General features: G+C 49.6%; 1 protein-coding gene across 3 annotated transcripts; it reads right to left on the minus strand.

Annotated features, from left to right (window-relative positions):
* Positions 1-2,405: 2,405 nt before the first annotated feature.
* On the minus strand, positions 2,406-5,872 carry MRPL11 (mitochondrial ribosomal protein L11). 3 transcript variants are annotated; one of them, XM_047072218.1, is made up of 6 exons: positions 5,781-5,872; positions 5,472-5,663; positions 5,003-5,098; positions 4,121-4,214; positions 3,858-4,034; positions 2,406-2,703 (listed from the first exon to the last, which is right to left on the minus strand). In XM_047072218.1, the coding sequence occupies exons 2-6, from the start codon at positions 5,592-5,594 to the stop codon at positions 2,507-2,509; spliced, it is 687 nt and encodes a 228-aa protein (XP_046928174.1). In that variant the 5' UTR covers positions 5,595-5,663; positions 5,781-5,872; the 3' UTR covers positions 2,406-2,506. The 3 variants fall into 3 exon arrangements, with proteins under 3 accessions (XP_046928174.1, XP_046928176.1, XP_046928175.1); XM_047072220.1 differs by having other exon boundaries at positions 3,875-4,034; positions 5,781-5,871; XM_047072219.1 differs by lacking the exon at positions 5,781-5,872 and having other exon boundaries at positions 5,472-5,751.
* Positions 5,873-8,576: the final 2,704 nt, after the last annotated feature.

Here is an 8,576-nt window from a genome sequence, read left to right on the forward strand (position 1 = left end):
ACATGGGCTTATGCCTGCTGCAGCAGGGGGAGACAGCACTGCAGAGCCTCACGGTCTAGTAAATAATTCTGCCCACATGACTCCTGCTCACATTTCACTGGCCAAAGCAAGTCAAACAGCCTCATTTAATTTCAAAAGGCAGCTTTAGTGCAATGCCCGAGGTGAGAGGAAGGAAGAGCGGAAATATGCCAACAACCACATGATTTCAGAAACGGATCCTTCCCTAGTTGGGCCTCAGATGAGACCACAGCCCCAGCCAGCACTTCAATTGCAGCTTTGTGAGACCCTGAAGCAGAGAACCCAGCTAAGCCATGCCCAGACTCCTGATGTACAGAAATGGAGACAGTGTTTTAAGCCACTAGGTGTGCGATAATATCATCATGCAGTGATAGGTAACGACACAGCTCTGCCTGAGACCCCATGCTGAACTCACCCCCAGTTGTCCCAGTCATCCTTCAGGTCTTGCCTTCAACCCCTCTAGCTTAAAATCACCTCCCCTGAGAACTCTTCACTGAATCTCCAGGCTTGGCTGTACCCCTCGTACACTCTCCCAGCCTGTCATACCTCTCCTTTGTCACGGTAGTAATTGTAACTAATTTTTTCTGGATAATTATTATTAAACGCCATCTCTGAAGGGAGAAAATATCTGTCATATTTATTCTTGTGTCCTCAGTTCTAGGAGTGCCAAAAAAGCAGTGCCTGACACGTAAGCCACTCAAAACTGTTATCCAAATGATGTTCGTCACAAGGCTGCATGCATACATATTTTTTTTAAGTTTATTTATTTTAAGAGAGAGAGCACACATATACGTGAGCAGGGGAGGGGCAGAGAGAGGAGAGAAAGAATCCCAAACAGGCTCCATACTGTCAGCACGGAGCCCGATGCAGGGCTCAATCTGATGAACTGTGAGATCATGACCTGAGCTGAAATCAAAAGTCAGGTGCTTAACTGACTGAGCCACCTAGGCACCCCTGTATACTAGGGAGTCATTAAAAATCACTTGAGGAAAAGAATTCATAACAGAAAATGTTTTTTATAAATGTCTATTTATTATTTTGAGTGAGAGAGAGTGGAGGAGGGGCAGAGAGAGAGACTCTCTTAACCAACTGAGCCACCCAGGCGCCCTAGAGAGAGAGAATCTCAAGCAGGCTTCGTGCTGTCAGCACAGAGCCCGATGCAGGCTTGATGTCACAAACCACGAGATCATGACCTGAGCTGAAATCAAGAGTTGGACACTTCACCAGCTGAGCTACCCAGGCGCCCCCAGAAAATATTCTGTTGCCAAGTTAGAAGTAAAAGTAGAATCAAACAGTATCCAGGATATGACCCCAACCTTTTTTTTTATTTTTTTTAAGTTTATTTTGAGAGAGAGAGAGAGAGAGAGAGAGAGAGAGAGAGAGAGAGAGAGACCTGGGGAGGGGCAGAGAGAGTGAGACAGAGAATCCCAAGCAGGCCCTGCACTGTCAGCATAGAGCCTGAGACGGGGCTCAAGCTCGCCAAGTGTGAGATCACGACCTGAGCCGAAATTAAGAGTTGGACGCTTAACCGACTGAGCCACCAGGTGCCCCTCCAATTTCTTAAGTAGTCTTATATATAAATACATACACAAAGAAAACAGTGGAAAAGATAAACACCAAAATACCGGCAGGAGTCTCATCGGGGCGGTGGGATTACATGAGGGTTTCAGTCCTGTTTTCCCATGCTTTCCAAACCCTCAGGGTAAAAGGGGGTGCCTAGCGCCTAACATGCTTAGTAAACGTGAATCCCGTTCCTGCCCTTACTCCTCCTCTCGCTGACAGGACAGGAATCCTCGGCGTTCTGGATAGCGAGGAAAGCAAAAGGCCAGGGGCTTCCCAAAGACCTCCCTCAACGTGGGCAGGTACCTACCGAAGCTCTGCTTCTTCTGTAGGTCTGCAGCCCTTAACTCCACCGTGGTTCACTTTCAGCTAACACCGGACCCAGGCCAGGGGTCAGCTTAGGAGAGGGGCCTGAAGCAGTGCCTGGGACCTGAGGTGCTCTTTGCAGTGACTCTGCTCGGCGCCAAGTCCCCACAGCAGGCCGTTTCTGCTGAGGTGGCAAGTCTCCAAGGAGAGAAGAGAGATTTCTGACGGCGGCACGAGATACCTCTGCTGCGTCCGTACACCCAAGTCTCGGCTTCCATGGCCCCCACCTGTTCTCCCGGCCCCGGGGAGGAGAAAACACAGATTTCGAATCGGAAGCCAGGAGCTCTAACTCCTCCCTTTGCCACCGATTCAAAACCTGGGCAAGGTGCTCTGCTTGGCTGAGCATCGGATTCCACGGCATGTAGGAAGACACTCCTTCCTTAGGGTAGATGAGGTCTGTCCATGTTGGCGACTGTCAGCATTGGTCCCTGTCCCCTGGGGTCCCAAGACAGAAATTGAGAGTGGGTGACACAGGATGTTTATTTAGGCTTGAGCCCTTGATACTGTCATACATAAAAAAAATATATAATTTAAAGTCAGGGAAATAACAATCAGATTGGTGTCACCTCCCTGCCTCCCCTTTGGCACAGCTTTTCCAACTGGCCTCCATTCCAGCTGTTCCCTTCAAAATCCTGGAGGGTAGGAGACAGGGGTCACTTCTTGGCAGCTTCCGCCCGGGCTGCCAAATCTGCCTCTTTCTGGGCAGCCAGGAATGCGGCTCGCTCCTTCTGGAAAGCTGCCAACTCTTCTGAACTGAGGCTGCAGGTGCAGAAAAACAGATGGTGAGTGAGTGGCCAGTCACCTTTGGGGAGCTTTCCAGGGCCCATGGCACTGTCTCAGCACACTTTCTCCCTTCCTGGACTCCCCAGCCTCCACAGCTTTGCCACCCCACTCCCACCCCCCACCTCTGCCTTTTATTCCCTCCTTAAAGCCCCACTAGTCCTTTGAGGTCACGGCTATCCCCCAGTCCAGATCAACTGCCCCTTCCTCTGTGCCCATGAACACTTTGTACAAAGAAGTCAGTTGGCTGTGCACACATGCCTCCCCGCAAGCAGGGGTCAGACTGACTCGTCTCTGTACTCCTAGTAAAAGTAAAGATTTGAGAAAAGTCAAGCCCATCCCTGTACCATGCTTAACCTCACTTCTCTTAGGAAACAACCATCAGCCTCAGCATGGGACGCAAACCAGCAAGAGGCCCATAAAGGACCAAGTACTGACCCTGCTGTTGCCTGAGCCAGATGCCCTTCCATTCAACATTTCACTCAAAGAAACAATTCTTGAGGTCATCCCAAGCTCTAGGAGGAGGCCCCCTCTGGCCTCTGGATCAAGTCTGAACTAGAGACAGCTATAGACAGCCTTTGGCCTTCCCAGCGGGTCCATTTGCCTCACCTCTCTTCCTATTCCCCACTTTGCTTCTAGCATCGTATACCAGATCACATTGCACTTCTTTGCTTCACTTTTTCACCTTCTGTCCTTCACAGGGATCTTTCCCCCATCCGTGACCTCTTTTTCCAAGTCTCTGCTTAGATGTCACCTCCTCTATGAAGTCCTCGTTGACACTCCAGGCAAAATCAGGAGCTCTACTCTCTGTTCTCAAGACACCTGTAGTTACTTTTGTCAACAGTGACTGTTCAGCAGCCTAATGTTCCATTTATGCATCTGCCTCCAGCTCTGAACTGAACTCAGGAGCGGGACCAAGCATGGCTGTCGCGTTCCTAGCTGTATTTAATGTCCAGAACGATATCTAACACGTAACAGGCATTTAATATTCATGTTCCAAATAGATGAATAAGGCTCCCCACTCCTAAGAAGTCTAAGGTCCTTGACTCAGAAGCTGACCCTCCCACTGTAATGGGCCCTCTCAGCTTTGCCCCAGAGTCCAGAATTTTCCAAGCCCTCCCCTCCCATTGCACCTTCCCAGGACACGCACTCCTTCACCACACGAATGCCCAGGGAACGGGCAGAGCCAATGATGGAGCGAACAACAGAGGACAGGGGCACATCCTGCAGGGCGAAGGCGTCGTCCTGAGCTTTAACTCGGGCAATCTCATACACATGCTTCAAGGTCACCAGGCCTGCCACCTCCTTCCCTGGGAGGAAGAAACAAGTAGACCTTCAGGTGCCCCTGCTTCCTTCAAGAGCCCCCAGACTCCCGGGAGCCCACCCTGACCCTTACCTGTCTGCCGGGCCCCCTTCTCAATCCCAGCAGCTGCTTTCAGGAAGTAGGAAACAGTGGGTTGTCCGATCTTGATCTCAAATGTCCTGTCAGGCTTAATGGAAAAAGACATATATGAGAATATGTCTCCTGCCTCCCCTAACCCCTACTGCCCTGGCCCAGAGAACTTCTAACTTCTATCCGCCACTTCCCTTGATTCACCTCCTGATGGTGTCCATCTAACAGACCACAAAACCACAGGGAAAATATATCTGTAGCAAACAGCTTTGTCACTTCTAGTCCAAGCCCAACTCTGCTCTAAAAGCCCCAGTGAGGGGCGCCTGGGTGGCTTAGTTTGTTAAGGGTCCGACTTCAGCTCAGGTCATGATCTCACAGTTCAAGGGTTCAAGCCCCAAGTCAGGCTCTGTGCTGACAGCTCAGAGCCTGGAGCCTGCTTCGGATTCTGTGTTTCCCTCTCTCTGCCCCTACCCCACTCATGCTTTGTCTGTCTCTCAAAAATAAATAAATGTTAAAAAAAAAAAAAAAAGCCCAGTGGAATGGAGAGGCAAAGGAAGGAACTGCAATATGGTAGGACAGGCTCAGAAAAGATACGGTCTAGTCTCCACTGTGTTAATGGGGAAGGTGGGACTCGGTAAAAGCAAGAGACGCGCCCAAACCCCAAGTGACCAGCCCCAGGAACTAGAGAGAATAAGGAGGAAGAAAAGCCAACAGGATCAAGAGGTGATGGGGATTAAGGCCAGCACTTGTCACAATAAGCGCCGGGTGATGTGGGGAGTTGCTGAATCACTGTATTGTACACCCGAAACTAATGTCACACTGTGTGCTAACTGGAATTAAAATAAAAACTTAAAACCAAACAGGATCAGAGTCCCAACTGTGCACCTTCACATAAATCTTGGTGGGCAAAGGAATGCCTTCTTTGATGTCCTTTGTCTTCTCGTTGAACTCTTTGCAGAACTGGTTGATGGAAACGCCTCTCTGGGAGGGGAGCATAGGCGTTAGTGTGGGAAGGGGCGGCCTCCTACCACCCAGGAGGTTCTGTCCGTCCCTTCCCTCGTCTTCACTTCATTACGGTTTCCATCCTCTTTTTGCCGCCCGGATTCAACTAACACTTTCCGCGCCGGATGATCTGTATGCATCATCCCTCCATCCTCACCACAGCCGGTGAGGAAGGACGGAGGAAGATGAGCCTCGAAGGACCCATGTAACGAACGCAAAGACATTAAGCGTGTACGTAGCAGAGCCGCGCTTTGCACCGAGGCCTCCCTGGCTCCAGAGCCCGCACCCTCCACCCGGGTACTAGCTCCCACCCCACGGCGCCTCCCGCTCCGCGTTCCAGCCACCGCTGCACCTGACCCAGGATGGGGCCTAGAGGGGGCCCAGACACGGCCTGGCCTGCCCGCACGATGGTCCGGATGACGCCACCAGCCTCGGGCTTCCTGAGAGCCCGAGTGGCCCGGTTCAGCTTCGACATGACGCGGGACTCCCGGCCTCAGTTCACCTCAGGGCAACAGCAAGAGCGACGGCTTTGGGCGCCGCCATCCTGGGTCAGAGGTCAAGGGTCCTCGCGTCAGGTGAAGCCAACAAAAAAGCAGCGTTGTTTCGGCCCTTCTACCCTCCAACTAGTAAAGCAAGGAGAGTAATATATGAGGGAAAACACCTTTTAACTCGCCATCTGAAGATAGGGGAAGGACCCGAATGGCTCAGATACAGACATTCCGCCTGCAGAGCACATAGGCGGTGCCTCGGACAGCTAAACCGGAAGAGGAGGAGGAGGAGGAGGAGGAGGAGGAGGACCTTAATGCCCGCACAGCATTGTGGGCATGGTGGTTTTGACCGCTAATGCCGATCTCGCACGTTGCTATGCTCTGAGGCGCCATCTGCTGGACACGATTATAATCCGTGGGTTTGAAAGGAACGGAGAGCTTCTCAGGCGTGGGAATCTCTTTATTTTCTGAGCCCGGTCGGTTCCTCACCAGTTGTTGAAAGGCGCCATGGTTAAGAGTACAGACCCTGGAAGCACACTGCCCGGTTGCTCCCCATGCTGGCCGTGGACTTGTTCGAGTTACTTAGGTTCAGTTTCCTCCCCCTGTACAACGGGGGTTATGATATGTAGACACAGTTCTAGGGATCGTCGTGAGGGTTGAGTTAGCGAAGTATGTTAGAGCAATGCCCGGCACCTGGTGAGCATGCGCTATTGGCAGTACAATGAGGACAAAACCTTCACGGAGTTGTTGTGAGGCTTAACAGGCCCAGAACATGTTTGATACATCATCTGTGCCCAATAAAATAAAACAAGCCAGCATCTTATTTCATTTTTTTTTTTTTTTTGAGCACTTGCTACGTTCCAGGCAGGGCGCTAAGCACTTTAAAGGCATTGTTATCTCATTTAATCCTCACAACGGCATGAGGTATATTATTTTATTATACCCCTTTTACAAACGAGAAGACTGAGGCACAAAAATGAGGTCAAGAACACCTACTCTGAATGTGACAGGGCTGGGAAATGAATATTGGTATCACCTGACTCTAGACCTTGTGCCATTTACCATGACTATATTGCCTCATCTGGTAAAAGGAAATAATTTGGTTAAACCATATTGTGAATTGTGAGATGTTTTATTATGAAGTTTGTTTGGACTTCCACTACTTAAATGTGATTGTTCCTGCCTCTGAAGTCTATCAAGTTCTTTATTAACACTCAACCTCATTAAACTTAGCAAGACTCTGGAATCACACTGGCTCTTGTTTTTTATTTTTTTTTTATTATTTTTTTTATTTTTGAGATCAAGGGTGCCCCTGGGGGAGGAGCGGGGGTCGGGGAGTGGGACAGAGGATCTGAGGCCAGCTCTGTGCTGACAGCAGCGAGCCCGATGAGGAGCTCAAACTCACCAACCGTGACATCATGACCTGAGTGGAAGTCAGAGGTTCAGCCCCCCAAGTGCCTTAAGCACCTTGGGCAAAATAATTTACTCACTAATAACATGGGGCTAATAATAGTACCAACCTCACAGAAAATTAGTTAACTTAGGTAAAGTACTTAGAAGAGAGCCTGGCCCAGAACAAGCCAGGGTAGGTATGATTTATCTCTGGGTGCCACACACTGCCCAGCCTTTATTTACAAATTTATTTACAAATAAAGGTATGAATCCTTTCTAAATGAAGGAATCAGAAAACAGTTGGGCACAGCAGGTGCTCAGGGAGCCAAGAATGTAGCCTGGCATAAACTGGGCTTCATTGTCAGTTTCTACTTCTTGTCAATGAAAGGATAGCTTTGATTATTCCAGCTCTTACAGATTATAAAGAAGCAATTCCCTAGTCTAGCTTTGGAAATGTGCGAGGTCAGAGCGTTCAGTGGTGAAAGTGAGGTGCGACAGGTGAATGGGGGTCACATCATCCAAGCCTTGTCAATCCTGTTAAGGTGTGTGGCTGTGAGTAGAGGTCATTGAAGAGTGTTAAGTGGTTGCGTTTTGAAAGGTGACCTTGGCTTGGGTATGTAGAGGGATTGGAGGAGGGCAAGGGTAGATGCAGGAAGACCCATTAGGCCAGGGCAGGAAGACAGTGGAAAGCCGTTGGTGGCTTGAGACCAATTCAAGAGATCCTTAGAAGCTAGAAATCTATTTTAGTCAATAAATGCTTGTGCAGCCTGTACTGTGTCCATTTTTATGAATAGTAACTCATGTAAACTTCATTACAATCCTGTGAGGTATAGGTGCTATTATCATCCCCACTTTACAGACTAGGAAACCGAAACCCAGACAGGTGAAGTCACTTGCACAAACTTACGCTACTAGAAAATGGCAGAGTCAGAATTTGAACCCAGACCTTTGGCTCTAGTATCCCTGCACTTGACACTCCCTAGGCTGCCTTGTCAATTAACAGAACTTTGTGCCTGAGGGGTAAATTGTCGGGGGAGAGGGAGAGAGGCATCCAGGGTGATACTCAAGATTGTGGCATAGAGAGTTTGGGTAAATGAATGATAAGGTTCGCGCTTAGTGTTGGCACACAGGTGCCGTAGGTGCAGACGGATGACTGTGAGTTGCGTTAGGGGGTGTAGTATAAGCCCTGACAGCTGGTTTGTCTTTTTTGTAATGTCAGTGCCTGACTTAAGCTTTGATTGCAGAGGTATCCACTTCAAGGAGATAACCATCTTTGAGATGGATGCCAGCCACGTTGCCAGCCACATGTCTAGTTATAAAGAGCCAGGTCAAGGCCCCATCTCCCCCTGAGGCTCCTGTTTCAGAGATCAGATCTTGGTAACCGGGCATTTGGGCTGTTTGATTTAACTCTTTGAGTGCTTTCAATTCCAACTCTTTTCATTTTAAATTCACCAGTAAATAGTGAGCCTGTGAAACTCTAGGCCCCACCCTGGACCCCAGTAAAAGCAGAACCCAAGGTGCTCCCCACTTCTCTCTCTCTCTCCCTCCGGGTACTGACTGTGTGGTCCCAGGTGTGG

The sequence above is a fragment of the Lynx rufus genome, unplaced genomic scaffold (assembly GCF_022079265.1).
Source record: "Lynx rufus isolate CCGP_SWC_20201006 ecotype Redwood Valley unplaced genomic scaffold, mLynRuf1.p SCAF_9, whole genome shotgun sequence".
Classification (NCBI taxonomy): domain Eukaryota; kingdom Metazoa; phylum Chordata; class Mammalia; order Carnivora; family Felidae; genus Lynx; species Lynx rufus.

What these genes read in the sequence shown, in the direction of transcription:
- MRPL11 (XM_047072218.1), bottom strand. Translation starts at nt 5,594, where the DNA reads ATGTCGAAGCTGAACCGGGCCACTCGGGCTCTCAGGAAGCCCGAGGCT. An exon ending in TAGGCCCCATCCTGGGTCAG is followed by an intron (nt 5,099 to 5,471) that starts GTGCAGCGGTGG and finishes CTCCCCTCCCAG; the next exon opens with AGAGGCGTTTCCATCAACCA. An exon ending in GGAGTGCGTGTCCTGGGAAG is followed by an intron (nt 2,704 to 3,857) that starts GTGCAATGGGAG and finishes CTGCACCTGCAG; the next exon opens with CCTCAGTTCAGAAGAGTTGG.